This window comes from Thalassophryne amazonica, chromosome 6, assembly GCF_902500255.1.
Source record: "Thalassophryne amazonica chromosome 6, fThaAma1.1, whole genome shotgun sequence".
NCBI classification, from domain to species: Eukaryota; Metazoa; Chordata; class Actinopteri; order Batrachoidiformes; family Batrachoididae; genus Thalassophryne; species Thalassophryne amazonica.
This window is the reverse complement of record NC_047108.1, coordinates 10,432,745-10,459,862: the sequence shown is the minus strand read 5'-3', so window position 1 is coordinate 10,459,862 and position 27,118 is coordinate 10,432,745. Positions and strand designations below refer to the sequence as shown.

The 27,118-nt window shown below is 40.6% G+C and overlaps 1 protein-coding gene across 1 annotated transcript in view; it reads right to left on the bottom strand.

The window, feature by feature from the left end:
• sema3h (sema domain, immunoglobulin domain (Ig), short basic domain, secreted, (semaphorin) 3H) overlaps positions 1–27,118 on the bottom strand; it is a 189,698-nt gene that overhangs the window by 29,555 nt on the left and 133,025 nt on the right. The window contains exons 9-10 of the mRNA XM_034171745.1: positions 9,370–9,439; positions 3,854–3,998 (exon numbers count right to left, since the gene is read on the bottom strand). Of these exons, the coding sequence (XP_034027636.1) occupies positions 3,854–3,998; positions 9,370–9,439 (215 nt within the window). The remainder of the gene's footprint in view (positions 1–3,853; positions 3,999–9,369; positions 9,440–27,118) is intronic.

Genomic DNA, 27,118 nt, shown 5'->3' with positions numbered 1-27,118 from the left:
AACCAGACAGTGAGGATTCTGATGATGGAGATGATCCCTCTGTCGTTCTGGATGAGCAAACAGAGTAGGTGGATCCACCGACGTGTGCAGAGATATCCACAGTGGGTTGGATCACACGCTTCTGATTGCAAATTCTCCAGAACTCAGGTGGTACAGCGCTCCGTCCCAGCACTGAGTCCTGGAACACAGAGCAGGTTGCAGACACACACTGCTCCAGCATGTCCAGATGTGTTTCATTTAAAGCGTGGAGATCAATGTTAGCTTCGGTTTCGTTTTGTTCTTCTTTCGTTCCTTTTGCGCTCTTGATTTGCAGGCTGTTCGGTGATGGGAAAGGTCAAAAGCTCATTCGTCCGCCTTTTCTCAGCGATTTGTGACTTTTTTACTTTTTTACCCTTTCGTTCAGGAATCGTCATATGCTGTGTGACCGGGCCTTTATCTATGAGCCAGCTTTGTAGTTACATGTAAGAAAAGGCTGAACAGTATAAATACATTTTCTTCATGTGTGTCATGAGTACCTCAATAAAACGCTAACAAGCGTTTTATTGAGGTACTGAGAGGTCATGTCCTTAAATGTGTTGCGTGTTGCCGTGGCCACCACACTATGACTCCTGATGGCAACCATCCAAGCAGGTAGACATCCCCACCTCCAAAAAGTAACCATGTACTGTCATTATAATTTCATTTTAATTGTTTTTCAATTTATATTCATTTACACTAGCGCCAATCACAACAAAGTTGCCTCAAGGCACTTCACACAAGTAAGGTCTAACCTTACTAACCCCCAGAACAAGCACACAGGCGACAGTGGAAAGAAAAAACTCCCCTCTGAGGATGAACCTCAAGCAGACCAGACTCAAAGGAGTGACCCTCTGCTTGGACCTGCTACCGACAGAAATTACAAAAACAATTCACAAAACGAATATACAGGAAATGTTGCCGTGTGCACAGGACAAGAGGGGTTTTCTGGAACAGACACCCACACCCATCTCTGGATGGAGCCGCACCTCAAACAGAAAGAAAAGAAAAAAAACAGATCAGGCATCATAAAGACACAAATACAGTATCATTTTTCAGCATTAAGCAACGAGGGAAAACAAAAGAAATACTAAGGTGATCGCCGGCCACTAGCCCTAAGCTTCACTCAAAGACCCAGAATTAGATAAGTTGATGAGGGCCGCGACCCACTCTGTTTCCTAATAAAATGAATGAGTAAAAGAAAAGTAACATACTATACCAGATACTAGCCATACGAAAGGGAAAAGTAGTTCGTCTTAAGTCTGGACTTGAAAATCCCCACAGAATCTGACTGTTTTATGACGCAGGGAGATCATCCACAGAACAGGGGCAGATAAGAGAAAGCTGTATGGCCGCAGTCTTTTTATTCACCCCTAGGGACACAAAGTAGTCCTGCACCCATGGGAATGCAAAGCCTGGGCCTGTACGTAGGGTTTAATTAGGTCAGCTAAGTAGGGAGGTGCCAGTCCATGAACAATTTTATAGGCTAGTAGCAGAACCTTAAAATCTGATCTCACAGGGAGAGGAAGCTAGTTGAAGGCATTGCCAAAATGGGTGTAATGTGGTCAAACTTTCTGCTTTGTGTCGAAGGTCTGGCAGCAGCATTTTGAACCAACTGGAGACCCCTAATGCTGGACTGCGGTAAACCAGAAAATAGAACATTGCAGTAGTCCAATCTAGAAGAAACAAATGCATGAATCAGGGTCTCAGCATCAGCCATAGACAGGATAGGATGAATCTTCACTATATTTCGCAGGTCCTTATAATATTTCTAATGTGGAGGTCAAAGGACAACGTAGGATCAAAAATGACCCCAACGTTCCTCATTTTGTCAGTGTGGTGTATGACACACAAGCCTAGGCTGAGCGTTAACTGGTCAAATTGATGCAGATGTCTCACTGAACCAAGAACCATCATTTCAGTCTTTTTCAGAGTTTAAAAGTAGGAAGTTGCTAGATATCCATCTTCTCACTGATGCAAGGCAATCTTCTAAGGATTTTATGTGGATGAGATTACCAGCAGTTATCAGCATGTATAACAGAGTATCATCAGCATAGCAGTGAAAGATAATCCCAAAATGCTGCTGTATGTGTCCAAGCAGTGCTATATAAAGGGAGAAAAGCAGTGGGTCTAAGATGGACCCTGTGGAACACCACATTTCATATCACTAAGGTTAGAGGTAGTGTTACTGTACAAAACACAGTGGGAATGACTGGTCAGGTATGACGTCAACCATGCAAGGGCACTCCCAGTAATCCCAAATAGAATATGATGATCCACGGTGTCAAATGCAGCACTGAGATCTAACAACACAAGAACCATAGTGGTGTCTGAATGCCCTGCAAGCAGAAGATCATTCACCACTTTAGTGAGAGCCATCTCTGTGGAATGATATTTTCTAAAAGCAGACTGCAGTGGCTCAAAGAGATTATTCTCAGTAAGATAGTCCACGAGCTGCCGTAACGCCACTTTTTCCAGAATTTTAGTGCAAATGATAGTTTTGATATCGGCCTAAAGTTTTTCAATACACTAGTGTCAAGATTAGGTTTCTTACGTAATGGTTTAATCACTGCAGATCTGAAACATTTAGGAACAGATCCAGAAGTTAAAGAAAGATTAATAATTTCCAGCACAGTCGGCCCAAGAGTGGGCCACAGGTCCTTAAACAGTTTTGTTGGTATGGGATTAAATAAACAGGCTGTGCTTTTGTAGATGTTATGAGTTTCATCAGCATGCCTAGTGAGATACTATCAAATTCTGTAAATCTAGGTAATACTTCAGTAATGGCATCGGCCTCAATAATAAAATAATAAAAGGCTAACAAGTACCTGAAGAAAATGTCTTGATACTATCCAGTCTTTTCTTACATATTACACATTATTATCACTTACTGAGGCGTTGCTGGACAGGTAGCATAGATTTACATTTACGCTACCTGTCTATACTGCCCACAGAATGGGCGGGTATCCCAATACCCGCCCGCTGTGCATAAAGTTATGCACATCATAGCATGCGCAGCCCAAGAACTGTCTGCAGACGATAACATGAAAAGGTGGGAAGTGTGTGTTGGTCCCAATATGGATATTCCGGATGATGTTATCATGGATAGTCTGACAATGGACAGCAGCCAAAGCAGCCAGCTTGATGAGGACGCCCTGACGAATTTGGAGAGCAGCGCTCTGGGGTACAGCCAACATGACAAGTTAAAGTGAGCCAACTTTTTATGTGCGCTGGGTGTAGTGCGTTTTGAAATGACATTAAATATTGTTAATGTGATTCCACGTGTTGTGTATCTCAGTAAGTGATAATAATGCAAATAACATGCAGTTGTCGAGTTCCTCCGTCCATGCCCAGTCGCCCAAAATGACCGATATTCACCCGAGTTAGACGAGGGCGATATATCGTCTAACTCTGAAAATGCATACCGCACGACAACTGCATGTTATTGTATTATTACTATGTGTGAACAGTTTATACCCAAGCACACTGTGACTAAAATCAGATTATGCAAAATGGCTTGTTAATATATCTATGAATGCCATTCTGGATAAAAGCTGCTTACACTGGGCATCAAAGTGAATTTGCACGTCAAAGTTCGACAAAACTGAAACCGACATGAGCTGGGGAAGTAACCTGCATCAGACTGGCGCCCCATCCAGGGGGAGTTGCAGACTCTCGTCCACTTGACGCTACAAAATCCTAGGATGAGCCCCGACACCAAAGAGCCTCAGGTCCTACATATGATTTAATGGTGCCAGATAAGGTCAGGAACATCGCCAAAGCGGATGAATCCCAACTAATACAGAACAAACTCAGAGTGTTTGGAGTCTGGACTTACAGTTCCTGGTCGTGGGTAGGGCACCTTGCCTGTAAACTCTGCCCATTTATACTGAGGCCCGTCCCTATGCAGGAAGTCGCCCTTGAAAGCCCGAACCACATCTTCCATTCGGTATACGCACACAGCAGAGCCGTTCAGAATGTCACTGAAGATAGAGAGAGAGAGAAAAACAAGCTTTCAGATGTCACAATCAGAGGAATAAATATTTCCACACCATGTCCAAGCAGACATAAATACAACAGAAGCTCCGTGTGTCTGGTGGTTTGACTTCATGAGTTACACACTCTTCAAACAGTACATTAAATAAGAAAGTTATGAGCCCTTATGTTCAGCTGCGATGACTCATTGTTGGCTTCAAGCATGAACGCATCACCGTTCGGTCCTGACCAAGTCCGCCTCAGATGAACTCATCACTTCTTCCACTCAATTAAGCATCATGGTATCAGACCTTTAGCAGAGTGTGAGTTATAGACTTGGGATGGGCAGAACTGGAACCACTTTGAGATGCCTGGCCCAGTTAGTTCTGTTACTTCAACACATTCTCACACCCAACTCCTCACACACTCAGGCAGAGTTCTACTCGTGACCAAACCTCAGTATGTGACGAGTTGGGTACCGCTTTCCCATCATTTAGTAACCTTAACTGTCACACAGATAAATGTTGCCTGCTGTTGTCGAGGGATGATGCACGAGTCAGGCCACCTAGTACATCGCTTACACAAAACCCCATGTAGTATTCAGCCAGGAGGGAGTGATCGCATGACCAAAACAAGTTATTGTTATTCAAACCCTAACCCTTGCCAAGGTTCATGTTTCTGGTGTTCTGTCCTGGTCTCTGGGTTTTGCTGTTTCTAGCGTGATCTCCTGTGGATTATATTCTAGTGTTGTTCATTTTGCTCTCTTATGATTCTCCTTCGTGTTAGGGTGACATGAAGTAAATGGAAACTTTCACTGTTGGAGGGCGGGTGCATTGGTAGCACAGTCTGTTAATCAGCATAGCTCGGTGGAGCTGATCACTGACTCAAGTGACGTAGCATACTGTAGATGAACTCGATGTAAATCTGTGATTTTGCTACTTATTACTGGTACGATGTTGAGACGGGCTCCACATATACCTTCACATTTATTCATATTTCTTCATACCCAAGAGATCCAGAAGACTCTGGCGGAGGTGAACGAAGCAGTAACAGCGCAATACTGAAGGTGACGTAGTGATAGCGAAGTTCAATTCTTGCTAGCGTTTTAGCATGAACGTCAAAGATTTTAAAGATGTTGAAAATTTTTCTGGCCCCACGACAAACATCAGCATTTCCTGACTGACGCTGACTTTGCCTTGTTGTCGAGCTTCACGCCTGCTCTCTCGTGTTGTTTGCCTCTGTGTTATTGACCCATGCTGCCATCCTGTGTTTTCAGAGCCTTACCTGCTGATTCTAGCTTTAGTCAGCTGGTGTGATGGATTTTTTGTGTATTGAACCTCTCCCTATATTTTTTGTTGCTCCCATTAAGGATGTGGTTGACTGTTGGATTGATTTCCTACGTAGCTGAACTCAGCCTATCACCACTTCACAGACTATTGTTTGGTGAAAACTGCTGCTGCTACGTGCTCTCGCACAACCTGTCAACATTGACTGTAATGAACCAGGTTTTTATCCTACCTTCACTGTGGTTCTCTGTGCTGGGGTCTCCTGCTGTGACATTACAACTCTGACCCTTGGTTCTGAATGCAAAATTATGCACAAAATAGTGTAATTAACTTTTTAACAATATCATAGGAAATGGAATGCAATAGTAGTTATGTTGTTCCCGGAGTACCAATATCTTATAGATCATAATAAAGCTTTTCATATCAGCTTTCGTACAGTATCCATATTAAACATGGATCTTAAATACACAGCAGAAAAAGGCTGTGCACCCCTTATATTCATTGTTACAATTCTATTTCATAATCTAGATGACCGACAGGCTTCCAAAAAAACCTTGGCTCATTAAGATGTTGGGGGGGGGGGGGGACTTTTTATGTGTCACATCGTCCCTCATCCACTCTCATTCTCAAATGTTTAAACACATCAACCCCAGATTTGACGCAGTTGCCTGAGTTCCATTAATAGATGAACAACTGATGAATGAAATTAAGGATGGAAATCCTCTCGTTTTGCTACTTTCCCCCCATCATCCTGGAGGATAACAAACCTCCGTGTTTGCAGTCACTGCAGAGCCAAGAAGAGAAATTTCCATTCTGAAGGAAATGATCATCTTGCACTCTGCACTTCTGCGGTTGGGACCCCACCCTGGGATTTTCATGAGATTTCTGCTCTTTCTCCACTGAGATTCCACACACGTTCCAAAACCCAGAAACAGGCCAACTCCCTGCTCTGCGATGCCAAATGTTATGGTATTTCTGCTGCTACTGTACGGCTGTGCAGTCCGCCACAGTTATGGAGTTATTCTCAAAGTATGTGACGCATTTTGAACATCTGGAGAAAATAACTACCTCACCTTTTCAGACTTTTCCTCACTTTTTATTCCATTTTCTTTCACAGTATCTACTGCACATGTCTATCCAGAAGATATATCTGCCTCTTTTTTTGTAGTTTTCATGTTTTCATGTATGAAGACTTCAGTCAAAAATTGTCACAAACATGAAAAGAAACACAGAAGGCGTTTTCCTTGCTTCACTTTAGAATCTTCACACTCCTTGTCTTTCTCTTCATGTAAATTGTTAATTGAAAAGCACTGACATCATGCCGACAAACCATCTGTGTCATTTCTGAAATTACCGGACACGTGCCAGGGCAGAACGCTCCCAAACTGAGCCGCTACATGCCCATGTGATGTAAAAACTAAACCGACAAATCATCTGTGTCATTTCTGAAATTACGGGACGTGGCGGAGCGGAAGGCTCCCAAACTGAGCCACTGCACGCCCCCAACTGAGCCGTTGCACGCCCCCAACTGAGCCGTTGCACGCCCCCAACTGAGCCGTTGCACGCTCCCAAACTGAGCCGCTGCACGCTCCCAAACTGAGCCGCTGCACGCTCCCAAACTGAGCCGCTGCACGCTCCCAAACTGAGCCGCTGCACGCACCCAAACTGAGCCGCTGCACGCTCCCAAACTGAGTTGCTGAACGCCCATGTGATGTAAAAAATAAACCGACAAACCATCTGTGTCATTTCTGAAATTACAGGAGATGTGCCGGAGCGGAAGGCTCCCAAACTGAGCAACTGCACGCCCCCAAACTGAGCCGCTACATGCTCCCAACTGAGCTGCTGCACCCTCACAAACTGAGTCATTGCACGCCCACAAACTGAGCCGCTGCACGCTCACAAACTGAGCCACTGCACGCTCACAAACTGAGTCATTGCACGCCCACAAACTGAGCCGCTGCACGCTCACAAACTGAGCCGCTGCTGTTATTATTATTTATTCAGAGCCTCACCGAACATTAACTTTAAGAAACGGGTGGATTGTTATATAGATGGTGAACCCCCACGAGAGATTTTCTGGTGAGAAAAGAGTTCTGTGCACAAAATGTGCATGATCAGGAGCAGCAGGAGGTGTTGTTCCAGCTCCCTCCTGGAACAACACCTCCTTCTTTAACCACCTGGTTTACGCAAGACACCACCAAGTGCAAAAAAACTCTCTCCCGACCCTGTCTGCTGCACCAATACACTGTGGCCACTCCCATCTTGGTGCTGACCACCTTCGAACCTGGGGTAAATGTGTGCACATCATGAACACGCCTTCATAAGGCGTATCTGAATACTGCACCATATAAATAGCAGAAAATCTCTATGGTCAACTTTAGATGAGGTTTTTGGTGTTCCATGGCATGTTCACTTTCTACAGCCAAAAGGTAGCGATGCACCATAACTCATTTTTCGTTGAACCTGGGAGCACCCATGAGCACAAATATGGATGGTATTTAAACATGTGGGCACTGGGTGTGAAAATGACAACTGTGTCGATTGGAAATTAGTAATAAAACGAGCAGTGATTGTGCCTTACAAGCTAGGCCCGACAGTCTTTTAGGGCCCATTCACATTATGTGAAGTGGTGGATGTTGGCTAACGTAGCAGATTCTCAAAAATCTCTGGGAAACTCCAGCAGTCCAAGTTTCCCGTCTTCAATGCAGGTCGACATGGCTCAGCGGAGGGCAACACTGCACTGGTGGAGCTCAACGTTTGATGATGGTCCACTGACTCACTATAAGATGTAGTTTAGCTTTCTCTGTTGGAGGGCAGGCGCATTGGTGATGAAGTCTGCAGAGCAGCAACGTAGCTTATCCTAGATTCAACGTTTGTGACATCAGGTGATGTAGCCTATATGAACCTGACGTAACTCTGCGATTGCCTCATTTACTGTGTTGTCAAGAAACGTTCTACATACCAACGTTCTTAATGCTGACGAATTGTACCGTATTTGTCGTCTTTCTGCTGCCTGACTCTGTTTTTTCTCTCTGTTTGAGGTGCGCCTCCATCCAGGAGTGGGACTGGGTGTATTCTTCTGCAGGCCTCCCGTCCTGTGCATCAGCATGGACTCCCAAAATTTTCTGTATATTTGTATTGTGAAGTGTGTTGGTAGCATGGCCCAAGCAGAGGGTCACCCCTTTGAGTCTGGTCTGCTTGAGGTTTCTTCCTCAAATCATCAGAGGGAGTTTTTCCTTACCACTGTCACCTATGTGCTTGCTCTAGGGGTTGGTAAGGTTAGACCTTACTTGTGTGAAGCACCTTGAGGCAGCTTTGTTGTGATTTGGCGCTATATAAATTAAATAAATAATACTAATACATATTCCTTCACATTTTTTCATGCCCAAAGGATCCAGAGTTGGTGAAGCGTCCAGTCAAGCCTCCAGCGTTGGTCAGCAGAGGCTGGTGGAGGGGAACAGAGCAGTAACAGTGTACTATGGCGGTGACGTAACGATAATGGACCTCAATTCTTGCTGGCATTTTATTATTATTATATTTTGTGAATGGATACCTTTTTTTTTTTTTTTTTTGCAAAAATATTTAAAAATAAACATTCAATAATAACTGAAAAACAGCAGTGTACAGGTAATATGAATGTACAGCTAATGTGATATGTGCAGTTAATAGAACACAGGCCAAACTATAATGTGCACGTATAGCTCATGACAATTAAGATTGCGCTGACACAGATCTTTTGGCAGTTTTTTGTTTGTGGAGATAGGATTTGTGATCAAGATTTCCTTAAGTAATTCTCCTGTAAACTACTTAAACCGAAAGAAAACATATTTCATGAATGATATTCACGTTTTGCAACTTACATTTTGTGAGACCTGCGTTCACGTTTTGTGGGATATTTCATTCACTGTTTGCAGCAAAAATCATTAACGGCTCGCAGATATTCATGGTGTGTGTAAATTTTTCGTTTAATGGTTCCTGATCTGCAGCAGATTCACAATCTGGGGTCAACAAGGCAGATAGGTTATTAAATACCTCATGAAATACTAAAAGCATTTTAGCATTTTTCTGTTTATTCAGAAACACTGAACATTACCTGGAAGTTGTAAACAGGCCATAGATGAGGGGGTTCTTCTTATCTTTTCCGTGAAGGATAAAGATGTCCTCTGAATAGAGAGAATAGGGAAAATATAGAGGAAAAAAAACAGAGAAAAAGAAAATCTATCAGAAAAGCCAGTAAGAGGAGAAACATAGTAATTTGGTAATATCATGGGGTGAACTGTGAAGTAATAATAATAGTGGGATTTTAGTTTGTGAAGAACATCGGCAACTGTTGCAGAGGTTTAAGGCCCGGTTGCACTGGGGAGAGGATTAATTGCGCATGAATTGAGTACACAAATTACGGGCATTCGTTGTCGTCCGCAACAAAATTGGCCAAAAATGACAAATGTCCCAGTATGAAGTATGGATATATTAATAATGTATAGCGAATATATGACGAACCATCACGGTTGTATAACACATGTACTGAGGAAATGGATGAGACGCACTGCGATTATCATGGCAGTATTACCAATGTATTGTTAATGCATTGCGCACGTGTTGTGCGTGCGCAGCATCTGCATTGTGTTTATAAAAGAAGCGCACTTGGGCCTTTCAGCATCACTATTCACACCAACACCACAGCCTCTGGAGCAACTGCTGGACTCGGACAAGTTAAATGGTATTGTAATGATCATAGAGTTGATGTTCATGTTGTCATGCAAGGGTTAACTGTTCATGAGTCTGCGGAGCGGGAGGGGGAAAGATGCGCGGGATTGTGAGACTTTTTTTTTTTTCAAAAACAGCAACTCTTCCTTTTGTTGGCATTAAATAAATGTTCTGAAAGAGAACCGAGGTCCACGGCTGACTTCTCTGCAGCTGGGGATTTACAGTATGTTGTTGGATGGCAGCAGCTATTATGTCTTTGGGGATCAATACCTACATCTGTACGTCTCCACAGCTGGACTGGCACTGACTGGCAGGTATGTCAATTTCTGCCACATATAGTACTTTGGGTTTACATGACGTGTTTGTTATGCATTTGCAAACTGTCCGCAAATCAGATGCAAAGCAGACATAATACAAACGCTTTATCTGTGGCCAATCTGTCTGCATTCGCTACAACTTTTAGTTTGTGATGTGGACGTGATAGGCATGCTATATATCCATTTTACACACTGTCCCAGTCTGCTGCCAAGCTGCAATACCCTGTCAGTTGTGGATATTAGCGGATAACGGCGGATAAACAGCGCATAAATTGAGTATGTAAGGCGGATGTTATCTGCCTTACATACTGGCAACGGAAAAACGTGCCTCTGTGGATAATTGCGGACGTTGGCCAACTCATACAAGCATGTTTCACGGATATTACGAATGTTTAGCGAATATGAGCCAATTCTGTGTGCAATCCATACGCAAATCTTCCTGAACGCCATTGGGACCAGGCCTTTACATAGAGCGTGCGTGTGCACTAGGCATGCGTAGATCCGTGAGAGACGTTTGGCAGCGATGGTGTGTTTTTTGTGTGTTTCTCTCAGTCTGACTCTGTGACTAACAGCGCGGCTCATGCTGGCTGCTTGTAATGAATCTGTAGCCGTTAATAACCACCCTGAGTGCAGCAGAAAAACGCCAACTGTCACACTAACGAACGCCTCAGTCTTCACACTGACAAACATGTTAGTTAGCCTCTTTTTCAGCTCAGTCGTGATGACAGCGGGCTTTTGGTGCTTCCGTGTATTTGAATCTCAGATTTTGGTCACAAATACAAATCCAGAAAAATGGTGCATCCTCACAGGTACCAGAGTGGGTTTGTATCAGGCATCATCAGCTCTGCAGCAGCTTTTGAATCGCCTCAGGCTCAAGTTGGTGCTCGTCGTTTGTTTTGCCACTGCGTGTGGTTCTTTCACACAGCAAACATGTCAGCCACTATTCCGTCTTCCTCCTTTATTGCTTTTATGGAACATTTCTTCATAACGGTAGAGCCCCAAATCCTTTTAGTCAGCACCATAATGTTGTTATTGTTATGAAAAAGTGCTTCAAATCAAAAACTACTGAGGAAAAAAAAAGTTTATCCATGTTGAGTGTGAAAGTGCTCAGAGGTGACAGTGAAATGAAAAAAAAAAAAATCTGACAATTAGTCTGCTCAAAGCTTGACTATACTCGTATATAGCACGCAGCAGCTGGGCAGCACAGGCACTTAGGGTTTAGCACTGTTGCCTCACACTGAGAAGGTCATGGGATCGATTCCTTCTGTGTGGAGTTTGCATGTTCTCCCTGTGTTTGCCTGGGTTTCCTCCGGGTGCTGCCGGTTTCCTCCCACATTAAAGACATGTAACGTTAAATTGTAAACTGTATAATGTCCAGGGTTCTCCCTTGCAAAAGAGATCTCGATCTCATGGGACGAACCTGGTTAAATTAATTAAATAGCTATATATGTCCTCTGCGTATGTGTACTACTATAAGCAGCAGGTTGGTCCTTGTGTATGTATCTGGTGAATCAGTAAAATCTGACATATTGAATAAATCCTGAGTTAAATCAATCTTGTAATTATTTTTAAAATAACTCAAAGTAAACTAACCCAAAGATAATGCAACACCATGAATGATCATCAAGTGTCACTAGCAGAGTCACAATGCTGACCTGGCCAGCCATGATGTTAAAAAGGAACTGCACATCATTCAGCAGACAGCTAACGCTAACCTTTGACCTCAGAAGTAGATCAATAGGTCCCACAGGTCAATGCGTGCCCAATGATCAATCGATCTTTCAACATCCAATTTCCAAGTTTTTGAGTTGTATGTTGATGAAAATATTTAGTGGAGATTATTAGTGGAGATGAGACAATGAATTAATAATAATAATATGTGAATGTATTAAGGTTACATATAACAAGTCCTATTAAACAGAAATTAGAATCTGACCTTTGACCCGGTTATAATGAACCACCATTAAATCTACATTTCAACATTTCCCTGCCAGTGTCACAACAGCTCCTTCAAAGCAGAAAACTGAATTTGACCTTTGACCCTATTTTTTTGGGGGGGGGGGTTCATCAAAGGTCAAGGATCAGCACAGCCACTGACCCACCCCACTGAACAGTTATGATAAGTTGACCTTTGCCCCAGACGGTTCTTGGCCATCCTTTCTAGAGTCATCTAGAGCGTCACAGCAGGTCCCCCAGCAAAACACAAAACTCAGCTTTACCTTCATTACAATCTCATCTACTGTAATCTGTGGATTTGGCTGAACTGTCTGATGTCAGTATTTTATTCACTGCAGTCATTTACACAGTCAGTTGAGTTTCAGTGAATTTTGACACAAAAATCTGTTCTGGTGTTTACAGTTTTTGCCAACTGCTTACACCCAAAAACTGAATGCTTAGACTAAAACTTCAAATGCAAAACTTCTTGTAACAATAGCTAAAACACAATGTGACAACACCGTAAACACATTTTCTGCTTTGCACTTTGTTTGCAATTCTTCAACACAGTTGTTGCAGAACATTACAGTTTCCTACATTAGACACTAAATTCAAAGATAAAATACCTTGTTATCATTGGGAAAACACTTTTAGTAAAAAAGCAAAACATCTGGTAACTGAAAATACTTATGCAAACATTTGAAAACACTCACACAGAAAAATCACCACCAATTATTCTGACCTTTGTCACTACAAATAGAGCTCAGGTAAGACATTTTGTCAAATCTAAAATAATGGAGGCGATTAAAGAGGAAGAGGAAGAGGACAAGGAAGACAGAGATAAGTGGACAAGGACAAAGACAAAGAAGAGCAAGAAGGAGAAATGTTTCAGATGAAATTCAAGCAACTTTTGGTGGACCATGTGATCAACCACGGGCTCAAACTGAGACAACTGCACTCTAAAAAGGTGCTGTCTGAATGAGAAAAACTGATGCAACAATTTGCATATATTTTTTCTTTTGTTGTTTCAATTTAGTTATTTCATAATGCCACAAGACATCTCTAGTTACGTAAGTTGAAATAACTTTATGTAGTTACGTAAGTTACAGTAAAATAACAACGTAGCGTAAGTTACAGTAAAAAATTCTATGCAAATTGTACATCACTTTTTTCCTCACTGAGACAGCGGTTAATTTTTTAGAGTGTGGACAAAGGGTCAACTCAAACCTCAGCCACCACACAGTGGATAGTACTGTCAGGTGCAATATCATTATGATATTACCGTACCATGTATGTAAACTACAGTACTGTAAACACTTGTGTTCATGGTTTTGATTTGTGTTTTGAATTTGAACTGTACAGTACTCTGTCTTTCTTTAGGTATTTGTAAGAAATTTTTATTTCTTTGTAAAAAAAAATAAATAAATAAATAAAAACAGGGAAATAACATTTGTTCCTAACTACTGTAGCTTTCAGCTCCTTTGAGAAAGAGTAAATAAAAATATATTGATTTCAGTGTTTTGTGTAAACACGCCAGTGTGTTGCTGTTGATTTGAAAGTGTTTCAAATGGTGCATGTGTGTATCATTTGTTGCTAGAATGACATTTGTAGAAGGGATTGTTAGGTTTTGACTGTAGGGTTTCATTTTGACAGAGCTGTGAGGTCTTCCACAACACTTGGTCTTATCTTGCTTGTGTGTAGAGTTTTGACACAGCAAGCCAAATTTTGCAAAATGTGTGTAAGTAATCGGCAAAACTGTCATCACAAGTTATCTTGATGATCCTGAGCCTTTTGTGAGAGAGAAATAAACTGTGTCCAGAGTGGCAGCTGCTGTATTTAGTCTAGTGTTTGGAACCACGCTTGCCACAACAATAATCATGTGGGTCAGTGAGAAGACACGACCTCAACACGTTCCCATGTCTGTCCAGTTTGGACCTGGGAACTGTGTGGAGAACGTTTGTTCCCCAGTTTGACTCACTGTGTTTAGACCCGAGTCAGTGGCATCTGGCAGGATACCTTGATAGTAGTTTTTTTTGGTTGTTGTTCTGAGCCTGGACACACCGCTTTACTGGACATTTTGACGTGTTACTGCCCCCTGCTGGTTGTATGAACAGCACAGCATTAGGCGGCCCTTTCTGACCTGCCGTCAGAGTCACACGAGGCTCAGCTTCTCGCTGCGTTTATTTAAATCACCACAAATCAGCCTTTTTTATTTGAGTTTGCACTTTAATCTCAGATGAAAGTGGAGAAAGCTGGTCACCATGGCAAACGCAGCCTTTTTCTGTTTCCGTCAGCATCCTGTGATATTCTATAAATACACCACCTGACTTCTAGGCTCCTGCAGTTTGTCTGACAAATATTTTAAAAATCAAAGAAAGCGTTCAGCGCTTTTAGTCTCAAAGTTTCCCGTCTGATGTTGAGATACGAACAATTACACGTCTGCTGATGGAAAAAAAATAAATCTTTAAAACCAGGAAGTTTCTGACGCTCTTCACGTTTAATCTCCTGCATCACGTCTTTTCTGCTCTCCTTTGGATCTTTCCTCCCTTCTCTTGTCCACTCCTTTCTTCCTCTCGCACCTTCACTTCCTTTTCCCATCACTTCTCCTTTTTCATATCCTCTTCACTTCCTCTACTCCTCTGTTCCCTTCATTTCCTCTTCTCTCCCATCCCAGTGCTCCTCTGATAACCTCTCATGTCCTGTCCCTCCTCTCCTCTCCCATCCTCTTTTATTCATTTTCTTCACGTTTCACTCCTATTTTTCCATCATCTTTTTTTCTCCATATCTCTTAAACATCTTTTTATCCCACCTTCCTCTCCTTCCATCATATAACATCTTCTGTCACCCCTTCAGTCTCTCTCTCCTTTTATTCCCATCCTTTTCTCATTTTTCTCCCGCTGTTGTCCTCTCTTCCTTCGCGCCTCAGTTTTTCCCATCTTCACATTCCTCCTTTCTTTCTCTGCTTCTCTCCCTTCTTCTCACCTCTCCTTTTTCCTTTCCTCTTTTCCTCCTATTCTCCTCTCACATCCAACCACCTCTTTCTGCACTCATCTTCTCTCTCTCGTTTCCCATTTTTGCTCCTTTGTCTCTGTTGTTTCTCCTTTAATCTCCTCTCCATCACTACTGTCTTCCTTCCTTCCTTCCTTCCTTCCTCTCCTCAAACATCTCCTTCCCACTGCCCTAATGTCCTCGTTGTTGTGGGAATGGAGACAACACTCCGTATCAGCATTCCCACATTCCTGACGTTCCTGCTGTTTCAGGTGGCCTCCATGGAGCTGCGCTCCTGCAGGAGGTCTAATCTCGCCTCATCTCATCACGCACACAAACCACCCACAGTGGCACATTTTGTCAGCACATTCAGCTCAAAACAAAAACCAACATAAGCAGATAACAGCCCACAGGGCTGCAGAAAAACTCACTTTTCCTCTTTTCTGCTTTTAATTGCTTCCACCAAAGAGGAGGTGAACGTTTCACCTGTCAGGTGGTTGAGTGTTTTTTCCCCTTTAACACCACAATTACTCAAAACCATAATATGGGATGTGGATGCAGGTGCAGGTGGGGGGCAATAAATACCTGGTAAATGTTATGCAGATAAAGGAAATGTTTTTAGATTTTAGGAAATAAAGCACAATAATGAAAATAATCCACTTTAAACTAAAAGGCGTTTATAGCGCACGTGTTCCTGAATGCTTAAAACTTCCAAAATATATTCCAGATCAAATCCAGAATAAAAGCCCTCATTTTCTTGGATATTATCTGTCTGCTCACCAACTTTCATCAACATCCTCTCACACCTTTCCGATTTGAATGTTGCTGTGCGCCAAACATTCTTCTGGATCTGAGTTCCAGAATTTATTACAAATCACCCCCAGAACTGAATCACTCATTTACCGGAACGCTGTCCATCTCCTCACCAAATTTCATTAACATCTGTTCATTATGTTTCGAGTTATCCTGCTAAAATACAAACAAACAGACAAACACCAGTGAAAACATTACCTCCTTTACCAATGTAAAAAAATAAAACAAAACAATGTACACTCAACAAAAATATAAATGCAACACTTTTGGTTTTGCTCCCATTTTGTATGAGTTGAACTCAAAGATCTAAAACTTTTTCCACATACACAATATCACCATTTCCCTCAAATATTGTTCACAAACCAGTTGAAATCTGTGATAGTGAGCACTTCTCCTTTGCTGAGATAATCCATCCCACCTCACAGGTGTGCCATATCAAGATGCTGATTAGACACCATGATTAGTGCACAGGTGTGCCTTAGACTGTCCACAATAAAAGGCCACTCTGAAAGGTGCAGTTTTGTTTTATTGGGGGGGATACCAGTCAGTATCTGGTGTGACCACCATTTGCCTCATGCAGTGCAACACATCTCCTTCACATAGAGTTGATCAGGTTGTCATTTGTGGCCTGTGGAATGTTGGTCCACTCCTCTTCAATGGCTGTGCGAAGTTGCTGGATATTGGCAGGAACTGGTACACGCTGTCGTATACGCCGGTCCAGAGCATCCCAAACATGCTCAGTGGGTGACATGTCCGGTGAGTATGCTGGCCATGCAAGAAATGGGACATTTTCAGCTTCCAAGAATTGTGTACAGATCCTTGCAACATGGGGCCGTGCATTATCCTGCTGCAACATGAGGTGATGTTCTTGGATGTATGGCACAACAATGGGCCTCAGGATCTCGTCACGGTATCTCTGTGCATTCAAAATGCCATCAATAAAATGCACCTGTGTTCTTCGTCCATAACAGACGCCTGCCCATACCATAACCCCACCGCCATCATGGGCCACTCGATCCACAACATTGACATCAGAAAACCGCTCACCCACACGACGCCACACACGCTGTCTGCCATCTGCCCTGAACAGTGTGAACTGGGATTCATCCATGAAGACAACACCTCTCCAACGTGCCAAACGCCAGTGAATGTGAGCATTTGCCCACTCAAGTCGGTTACGACGACGAACTGGAGTCAGGTCGAGACCCCGATGAGGACGACGAGCATGCAGATGAGCTTCCCTGAGACAGTTTCTGACAGTTTGTGCAGAAATTCTTTGGTTATGCAAACCGATTGTTTCAGCAGCTGTCCGAGTGGCTGGTCTCAGACGATCTTGGAGGTGAACATGCTGGATATGGAGGTCCTGGGCTGGTGTGGTTACACGTGGTCTGCGGTTGTGAGGCTGGTTGGATGTACTGCCAAATTCTCTGAAACGCCTTTGGAGACGGCTTATGGTAGAGAAATGAACATTCAATACACGAGCAACAGCTCTGGTTGACATTCCTGCTGTCAGCATGCCAATTGCACGCTCCCTCAAATCTTGCGACATCTGTGGCATTGTGCTGTGTGATAAAACTGCACCTTTCAGAGTGGCCTTTTATTTTGGGCAGTCTAAGGCACACCTGTGCACTAATCATGGTGTCTAATCAGCATCTTGGTATGGCACACCTGTGAGGTGGGATGGATTATCTCAGCAAAGGAGAAGTGCTCACTATCACAGATTTAGACTGGTTTGTGAACAATATTTGAGGGAAATGGTGATATTGTGTATGTGGAAAAAGTTTTAGATCTTTGAGTTCATCTCATACAAAATGGGAGCAAAACCAAAAGTGTTGCGTTTATATTTTTGTTGAGTATATATTGGTATTTGTGTTTGGAACAGTCTGCCTCAATCAGGACAATTTTTTTTCAAAAAGTACGTTTTTATATTTTAAATTCAATTCAATTTATTATAACCTTAACCCGTTTATGAGCTCCATTTAATCAGGTGTCCGTCCATACATGTTCTGGACCTTTTAGTAAAGGGTCACGGTGGACTGGACTCTGTCCCAGCAGTCACTGAGTTCAGCCTGGACGGGCTACCAGCCCCTCACAGGACCACAGGAACACAATCACACCTACAGTCAATTTACAGTCACCAATTCACTGAAACTGCGAACCTATAATACGGTGTTTTATTTGTTGCTTATTGCCATCTTGAATCTATGTATATGAGATCACATTGGAATGGGTGTTTTTATGTTTTACTGTGTGTTATCCTCAGTGATGATTCTATTTGCAAGTTACACAGATCAGTTTCTACCCAATGAATCCAAACACGTGCCTTTGAAACGTTTCCACTTTACTATAAAATGATGGTGTCTGTCTTCGAGCTAAACACTGTTTGAGTTTGCTGCACTTTTTTCTTTCATGCCCCATCTGCCACTATAACGTCCTGTGGTTAACCCGTCGCTAATCATAATCCCTTTTCATCCCTCATTTGATTTTTTTTTTCTCCTCTTTCCACTTCTGCTTGCTATAAATATGAGTTTTATGACAGTTCTGCTTCAGTACACCAAATTTATATATATATATATAGAATATAATATATATATATAATATACAGTAGTGTTCAGAATAATAGTATGCTATGTGACTAAAAAGATTAATCCAGGTTTGAGTATATTTCTTATTGTTACCTGGGAAACAAGGTACCAGTAGATTCTCACAAATCCAACAAGACCAAGCATTCATGATATGCACACTCTTAAGGCTATGAAATTGGGCTATTAGTAAAAAAGTAGAAAAGGGGGTGTTCACAAAATTAGCAGCATCTGCTGTTGACGCTACAAACTCAAAACTATTATGTTCAAACTGCTTTGTTAGCAATCCTGTGAATGACTACACTACTATTTAGGTGTATAACCACAGTTTTTCATGATTTCTTCCACATCTGCCAGGCATTAATTTTGTTGGTTTTGGAACCATGATTTTGCTTGTTTACTAGTGTGCTTGGGGTCATTGTCTTGTTGAAACACCCATTCAAGGGCATGTCCTCTTCAGCATAAGACAACATGACCTCTTCAAGTATTTTGACATATCCAAACTGATCCATGATACCTGGTATGCGACATATAGGTCCAACACCACAGTAGGAGAAACATGCCCATATCATGATGCTTCCACCACCATGCTTCTGTCTTCACTGTGAATTGTGGCTTGAATTCAGAGTTTGGGGGTCGTCTCGCAAACTGTCTGCGGCCCTTGGACCCAAAAAGAACAATTTTACTCTTATCAGTCCACAAAATATTCCTCCATTTCTCTTTAGGCCAGTTGATGTGTTCTTTGGCAAATTGTAACCTCTTCTGCACATGTCTTTTATTAACAGAGGGACTTTGCGGGGGATTCTTGCAAATAAATTAGCTTCACACAGGCATCTTCTAACTGTCACAGCACTTACAGGTAACTCCAGACTGTCTTTGATCATCCTGGAGCTGATCAGTGAGTGAGCCTTTGCCATTCTGGTTATTCTTCTATCCATTTTGATGGTTGTTTTCCGTTTTCTTCCATGCATCTCTGTTTTTTTTTTTTGTCCCTTTTTAAAGCATTGGAGATCATTGTAGATGACAGCCTATAATTTTTTGCACCTGCGTTAAGTTTTCCTTTCTCCAATCACTTGTTAATCAAACTACGCCGTTCTTCTGACAAAGGTCTTGAAACCTCCCATTTTCCTCAGGCTTTCAAAGAGAAAGCATGTTCATACAGGTGCCTTGGCTTCATCCGTAAATAGGGGACACCTGATTCACACCTGTTTGTTCCACAAAACTGACAAACTCACTGACTGAATGCCACATACTATTATTGTGAACCACCCCCTTTTCTACTTTTTTTTAACTAATAGCCCAATTCATAGCCTTAGAGTGTGCATATCATGAACGCTTGGTCTTGTTGGATTTGTGAGACTCTACTGAATCTACGTGGTACCTTTGTTTCATGTAACAATAAGAAAAATGTACTCAAACCTGGATTAAATCTTTTAGTCACATAGCACTACTATTATTCTGAACACTACTGTGTATATATATATGGAGTTTCGTGAAGGCTTTTATCCAGCGTCTCACCTAAACCTGTTTTTAAGGAGAGTATGAGCCAGAGTCAAAAGAAGGCCACTAGAAGATTTATCCTGACCTGCAGAGTGGAGTTTTATAGCCACAAATCCGGGTCTGCGGAACCCATTTCTGTCCAGACGAAAGACCTGCCAGGACATGGCGACAGGGTGACTGTACTCTGATTACAGCGAGATAACAAACATATGTAAACACGTCTGTATACACACTCAGCACGATGGTCAGATCTGATTTGGGCAACAAACTACAGCATGCACAAAGAAAGAACAAGTGAAGCCTCCACAGATGTCAATTCTTTGCTGTTGCCAAGAGAAAACAAACGTCAACAATGCAGGAACAAGACACTTTTGGATAAGACCACATTCGTGGGAACTATAAATGTGTGAGCAAGAACAATGTAACACAATGAGAAAATAAAGGAAGGGCTGATACCCTGTATGCTCTACACGCCACAGTATCAATGTATGAGTAAATTTACATCTGTCTGTCATGGTGATTTTTACCCGAGATCATCGAATATGGCCATCGGATTTTATGAAGACTTTGCATCCGTCTGTCCGTCCGTCTGTCTGTGCTCAGCATAAGTCCAGTCCTATTACTGCTAGAGTCTTCAAATTCCAAAGGGAACATTCTTGGGACACAGACCTTGGACAAGTTCAGAGATGGCTAACCTTGACCTATTTTAAGAGGTTAAAGGTTAAATCAACATGCTGTTTCAATCTGTTCCATTTTATTTTTTGAGTGGTGGAGGTGACAGCCAATCAGAGTAGAGCGGTGCCGTGACGTAAGTGGCTGGTCTCTCTAAAAACGCTTAATTTATGTGTTTATATAACATGTTTCTCACATATTCTGTAAAGACTAATGAGAAATAAAGACTTCTAAAATTTGAAAAAGCTGTTTTTGGAACCTAATAAGACCTCTGAAGTCATTTACAAGACATTTTCTTTCTTTCTTTCTTTAATATTTATTTCATTCATTTAAAAGAAAAACAGAAAAGCAAAAAACAAAAGCACCACAATACCAGAATGAAAAGGAGCAGAAAGAAGAACAAGTCTTATGATTTCTGCCCCTTTTAACAATACAATCTTTCAATATACAGCATCATAGTCACATTATTTAACAGATTGCATTTCTTTACTTGTCACATACCACTGACCCATTTCATAATTATGACCATTAATTAATAGATTACATCACTGACAGGTTACATTTAAACTTAAGACACTCCAAACATTATTAACAGTTACTTTTTTTTTTTTTTGACTTTCTTGCAGCCCACTGACTTACTTCATAGTTTCATACTTACTTAATACATCTAATTTAATATGTTTTTTAAAGAATTAAGCGACCTTAATTCTTTAATTTCTTTATTAAGATTGTTCCATAATTTGACACCATTTACTGCAATACTCCTTTCCTTTACTTGGTTCTAAATCTTGGTTTTTTAAAGACTTCTATTCCTTTCAATTTATAACTACTTAATCTTTTTTCAAACATATTTTGAATGTTTGTTGGTAAGTATTTTTATTAACTTGGTACATCGTTTGTAATATTTCAATCAACTAAATCATGAATTTAAGTACCCTATACTTAATAAACAATGGATTAGATGAATCTCTAAAACCACTGTTACTAATCACTTTTAAAGCTCTTTTCTGCAAAATAAATAAGGTGTATATAGGTTGTATATGTTGATCCCCAGATTTCTACACAGTAAGTTAAATATGGGACAATCAATGAATGTACAATGTTAATAAACCATAACTATTTAATGAATATTTTACTTTATGCAAAACAGCAATGGCTGTCGCTATTTTTCCTTTATGTAATTTATGTGTGACTTCCATGTAAGATCTTCATCAATCATGACTCCTAAAAATGTCATTTCTTTACCCTTTGTATATCCATTCCAATCTATTTGTAATGACACATTATTTTCTTTCGCTCTATCATAAACAATATGAAATTTGTCTTATTAATATTTAGTGACAATCTGTTTATATCAAACCAATGTTTAACTTTTTCCAACTCTGTATTTATCACTTGTGCTACTTCCTGTATATCTGATCCAGAGTAAACAGCGTTGTATCATCAGCAAATAAAATGCTGCCAAGCACATTGGATACATTCACAAAATCATTGATATACAAAATAACAGTTTGGGTCCAAGTACCGATCCTTGTGGTACTCCATAAATAATGTTACACAATTCTGATTTGGTATTATTTATCTGAACAAACTGTTTTCTATTTTCTAAGTAGCTTTTACCCACTGATGTGCAACACCTCTTATTCCATATTGTTGTAACTTGTGGAGCAATCTTGAGTGGTCTATAACATCAAAAGCCTTTTTCAGGTCAATAAAAATACTTACAAAATAATCCTTATTATCTATTGTTGTTGATATTTTCTCTATTAGTTCCATAATTGCCATAGCTGTCGAATGTTTTGTTCTGAATCCATACTGAGCATTATTTAAAATATGATGTTTCTCAATAAATTTATCCAATCTTGTTACAAAAACTTTTTCCATAATTTTAGAAAACTGTGGAAGCAATGATACTGGCCTGTAATTAGAAAAATTATGTTTGTCTCCATTTTTATATAATGGGACTACCTTAGCAATTTTCATTTCATCTGGAAAAACCCCCAGTTGACAGAGACAGATTACAAATATAAGTAAATGGTTCAATAACAATTTCTATTATACTTTTACAGTCATCATGTCTAAATCTTCATGGTCAGTTGATCTTTTGCTTACACAGTTTTTTACAATATTTCTTATTTCATCTTTTCCACATTGTCCAGGAAAATACTATTGACCGTATTTACCAATGTACATAATTTATCTTCTATTATTGGTTTATTTCCCACCAGACTTGACCCTACATTTGAAAAATAATCATTAAACCCATTTGCAACTTCTTTAATATCATATATCTCTTTATTTTCCTTAACAAAGTAATTTGGAATAGTTTCTTTCGTTCCATCACTATCAATCACACTTTTTATAATTCCCCATGTTACCCTCATATTATCTTTACTCTTATTTAGTTTTTCACTGTAATAATCTTTTTTTGTTTCCTAATTATTGTTAATAGTTTATTTTTATATTTTTTGTATTTATGTTCTGATTCCTTTGTTTGCAATTTTAAAAAGCACCTGTATAAATAGTTTTTTCTTTGCACAAGCATTTTTTATTCCCTTTGTCAGCCATGGTTTATTTACTCTTTTCTTACTAATTTCAATTAATTTACAATTTTTATTGTATGATTTCATCAATATTTTCATAAATGAGTTATGATGCTACATTAACATCACTGACATAAACTTCTTCCCAGTTTTGATTTTTAAGGTCATATTTTAATGCCTCTAAGGCTTTTACTGACTTATCTCTTTTAAAGTTTATATCAGTTTTTTTGTTGTACCTATTTTTATATTTAAATATTGAAAAAAATTGGTAAATGGTCGCTAATATCTGTCATGAAGCATCCATTCTTGATAATTTCATCTGTTCTGTTTGTAAATATATTATCAATTACCGTTGCACTTTGCGATGTAATTCTGGTTGGTTTTGTTATCAAGGGGAAATAACCCCAAACTATACATTGTATTCACAAAATCACTTGATCTTTGGCAGCTGGAGCTTTCTATGTTAATATTAAAGTCCCCACACATAAAAAGCGTTTTGTTTTTAATTGATGGAATAATTCAATTATTTTATCTGTAATTTCACAACACAAGAATCTGGTGCTCTGTATACACAACTAACTAAAATATTCTTAGATGTTTCATGTACAAGTTCCACTGTTACAATTTCTATGACATCATTCATAATTGTCATTTCTTCAACAATTGTACACATCAGATCTGTTTTTGTATACAGAGCAATACCACCGCCTTTTTTATATCTTCTGTTTACAAAATACAGCTCATATCCCTCCATTTGAACTTCATCCATGAGATCATCTTTAAGCCAAGATTCAGTGATTGCAACAATACTAAATCTATTTTAAACTGATTTAAATAATCTTTTATTTGTGACATTTTTACAATACAAGCTTCGACTGTTTATATGTATGAGTGACAGGGTATCTTCTGCAATTTTTTCACTATTCAGCTGTTCTACTGTATAATACTCACAACCAATCGTTTTTAAGTCAAATATACTTTCATCAATATTAGTGTCTATGTCATATATTTTATCCTGTTTCCATGTTTGATCTGATTTTTTGTTGGTCCAATTACCAACAGATGTTATATTTGATTGTCTATTCAGGTCTGTATTTCGTAAGGTCCTCCATGTTTTTGATTTGTATACCGTTTGTTCCTTCTTTCACTCTAATCCATACCCTACAATTCCAGACCCATGTAGCAACAATATGTTTCTGTTTTCTTAGTAGTCTTGCTTCCCTAGCAATATCTGCATTTTTTTTTGTTAGATGCTCATTTATATAGACACTCGTTCCTTTCAAATTCTTTGCCTGTCTTAATAACTCATATTTATATTTTCTGCTTGTAAATCGTATAACAATGTTAGATAGTTTATTTTTTCTATCTTTAGTTGGAATAGTATAACAGTCTGATATTGTGTCTTGATGGATGACAACACCTTTTTGATATAAAAAGTTTGTAACTTGTTGTTCCAATGATTGTCTTTCTTCAGGTGGTACATTCTCCCCACTGGTTCCACCAGAATCCACCACCCTTGCATATGTCCGATGCCTTGTTTCTAGTCCAGATATTATAACGTCATCTTTTCTAGTAAATTGTTCAAGTTCATCTACACGTTGCTCAAGTTTCTTAATGATCTTGTCCTTCTCTTTAACCAGATTTTGGAGTTCTTTAATTTCCACCATCAGTTTGTCTAGATTAGACATGTCTTTTGATATATGGTTTAATGAGGTCTTTATCTCCTCTATATCTTCCTCGAGTTTATCTGTTTTCCTGGGTGGTGCCATGCCGACTGTCGTGGCTCAGTATGGCCACTATTGATTACAAAAACAATTCTCACCAGTAGCCTCCACCACCACAGGTCCGGTAGCCGCACCCCAACCCTCCCCGTTGCTAACCTCGTTCACAGCCGCCCCAGCCACGGTCGTAGCCGCCGCCAGCCCTGGATGTAGCCGCTGCTAGCCGCGGATGTAGCCGACGCCTCGGGCCTGGATGTATCGCCGCCACCGATGCCTCGGGCCTGAATGAACCGCCTCCACCGATGCCTCCGCTGCTAGCCTCGGACGTAGCCGCTGTTAACCTCGGATGTAGCCGACGCCTCGGGCCTGGATGTATCGCCGCCACCGATGCCTCGGCCTGGATGAACCGCCTCCACCGATGCCTCCGCCGCCAGCCACGGATGTAGCCGCTGCTAGCCTCGGACGTAGCCGCTGCTAGCCTCGAACGTAGCCGCTGCTAGCCTCGAACGTAGCCGCTGCTAGCCTCGAACGTAGCCGCTGCTAGCCTCGAACGTAGCCGCTGCTAGCCTCGAACGTAGCCGCTGCTAGCCTCGAACGTAGCCGCTGCTAGCCTCGGACGTAGCCGCTGTTAGCCTCAGGATGTCCACATTTAGTGGACATTAGCGTGGTGATGTCACTGGCTAGCTGCAAACTGTTTTGTTTGTGTGTAAACATAACCTCTTTGTTATATATTATGTGAAATCTAGTGAGAAATAAACAATTCTAAAACTGAAAACACTGTTTTTGTAACCTGATAACACCTCTGGAGTGATTTAAATGACATTTTGCCAACGTCAGCGTGCACACTATTTTCCACTAACTAAAAACTAACTTCTGGGCTTCTCAAAACCTCAGAAATGTAAATATTGTTCATGACTGATTGATTGAGGAGCTTTATTGAACAAAATGCAAGTTGTAAGTAAGACAATAGGATCTTAATAATTATGTAAATAACATATATACTGTGTATATATACACACACACTTTGCACTGGGATACAATTAAACAACTGTAAATGATAAAGAAGACAATGCTGATACGGCCGAGGGTATTTTAGCATTGCATTATATTTTAGAGTAGGTATGATTTCATCATATATAACTTCATTATGACGTCATTTACACCAATCAATCAAAAATATTTTGGTGATCAATATATGCTTCAGATCATCCAGCTAGGCTCCTTGGTTCTTTGCAGATATGCAGTGATGGTCGGATGTTTACATACACTCATCACGGGCATGAATGTCTGGGTAATTTTGGGTGTTTAATGATGTCTTTGAACTGTTCTTTTTCCAGGGTGGAATGATTGTTACAGCAAACATCATTAAAACAACAAAAGCAAAAATAAGAATTGGGAGCACAAGTGTGAATTTATTTTGGATCTTATCTAATCCGCACACGGTCAAAAGATGAGAAAAGAAAAGGAGGACTCGAGACGATCCAAAATAAATTCAAATTTTGTGCTCCCAATTCTTATTTTTGCTTTTGTTGTTTTAATGATGTCTGCTGTAACAATCATTCCATCCTGGAAAAAGAACAGTTCAAAGACATCATTAAACGCCCCAAGTTATCCCGAGATTCGTGCCCATTGATGAGTGTATGTAAACATCTGACCATCACTGCACAAAAAAAGATGTTTTTCAGGCCATGCTTTCCTTGACCTTTAACCAAACCACTCCTAAATCTAATCACCTCTAGATATCCATCCAAGTAATATTCACACCAAGTTTGATCCATCTGGGGAGAAGAATTCCCAGCTCACAGCTTCGTTAACACACAGCGTAATTATTTCTCTGCCTTAATAAACCTCTGTGCAGAAACACTGTCAAAGCAACACATTCAAGGTTGATTATGACCCCCATGTTGGGAAAGTGTAAGTACACGGACCCACAACAGGGGGGCGCAAATGAACGGACAATGGAATAGGTCAAATAACAACACTTTACTGTTGCGAACGTGCACAACAAACACAACAGATCACACAATAGATGGAAGGTCAAATTACAAGGTGTCGTGTGGGCAG